Below are 1,333 nucleotides of genomic sequence, written 5' to 3'. Positions count from 1 at the left end.
CCAGACCCATAGTTAGGGGGCCCAGACCCATTTTGGGGGTTTCTAGGCCCATATTGGGGGGTTCTGGCGTGACACTGGGGTCCCAGACCCACACTGGGATGTCCCAGGCCCATACTGGGAGGTCCTGGGGTGACACTGGGGGTCTCAGGCCCATCCTGGGAGGTCCCAGACCCATACTGGGAGGTTCTGAGGTGATACTGGGGGTCTCAGGCCCACACCAGGAGGTCCCTGACCCATACTGGGAGGTCCCAGGGTGACACTGGGGTCCCAGGCCCATAACGGGGGGGTCCCATACCCCTTTTGGGAGGTCCCATGCCCATACTGGAAGGTCCCAGATCCATACTGGAAGGTCCCACAGTGTCATGGGGGCTCCTGGGCCACCATGGGGGTCCCAGACCCACAGTGTGGCGGTTCCCACTCCTCGCCGTGGGTCCCTGATGGGTGCCCCCCCAGGTGGGCTGCTCTACCCCTTCGGGCCACAGGTTGGGGACGAGGCCACCCCCCATGAAGATGACGGGATGAGCCCCGAGATCCTCCTCTGGGAGACCTTCTCCTTCTACGGACAACCCCACCGCTCCCTCTACGTGGGTCCCGGGCCCCATGGCATGGAGGGGCAGGGGGGTGCTGTGGGTTAGGGTGCTCGGGGTGCTATGGGTTGTGGACACCGTGGTTGGGGACACCATGAATTGGGTGACACTGTGGTTGGGACACCGTGGGTCGGAGACACCGTGGGAGTAGACACCATGGTTGGGTGACACCATGGGTTGGGGATGTCATGGGTTAGGGACACCACGTGTTTGGGCCACCATGGGTTGGAGCCACTATGGTTGGGGGCCACCATGGGTTGGGGGCCACCATGGCTGCAGGCCACCATAGTTGGTGCCACCATGGTTGGGGGCCACCAAGGTTAGACACACCATGGTTGGGGCTCCATGGTTGGGTGACACCATGGTTGGTGCCACCATGGTTGGGGGTCAAGGTGGTTGGGGCCACCATGGATTGGAGACATCTTGGTTGGGAGCCACCATGGCTGGGGGTTAACATGGTTGGGGTTACCATGATTGGAGACACCATGACTGGGATCACCATGGTTGAAGACACATCACCGGGGAGCCACCATGGCTGGTGCCACCATGGTTGAGGGCCTCCACAGGTGACAGCCACGTGCCGTGAGTGGGTCACCATGGGGTGATGGTTGCCTCCTGCAGGTGAACAACAACGGGGTGGTGTCATTTGGGATGGGGGTCCCCGAGTTCACCCCCGAGCCCTTCCCGCTGCCCGGCCACCGCCCCTTCGTGGCCCCATACTGGGCCGACGTGGACACCAGACTTGG

At 62.9% G+C, this 1,333-nt stretch overlaps 1 protein-coding gene across 1 annotated transcript in view; it reads left to right on the top strand.

Moving 5' to 3' along the window:
* LOC103926307 (IgGFc-binding protein-like) overlaps positions 1–1,333 on the top strand; it is a 36,054-nt gene that overhangs the window by 26,845 nt on the left and 7,876 nt on the right. Inside the window, exon 21 of the mRNA XM_009335171.1 lies at positions 483–630. Within this exon, the coding sequence (XP_009333446.1) occupies positions 483–630 (148 nt within the window). The remainder of the gene's footprint in view (positions 1–482; positions 631–1,333) is intronic.

This window comes from Pygoscelis adeliae, unplaced genomic scaffold, assembly GCF_000699105.1.
Source record: "Pygoscelis adeliae isolate BGI_AS28 unplaced genomic scaffold, ASM69910v1 Scaffold70, whole genome shotgun sequence".
NCBI classification, from domain to species: domain Eukaryota; kingdom Metazoa; phylum Chordata; class Aves; order Sphenisciformes; family Spheniscidae; genus Pygoscelis; species Pygoscelis adeliae.
This window is presented reverse-complemented; position numbering and strand designations above follow the sequence as displayed.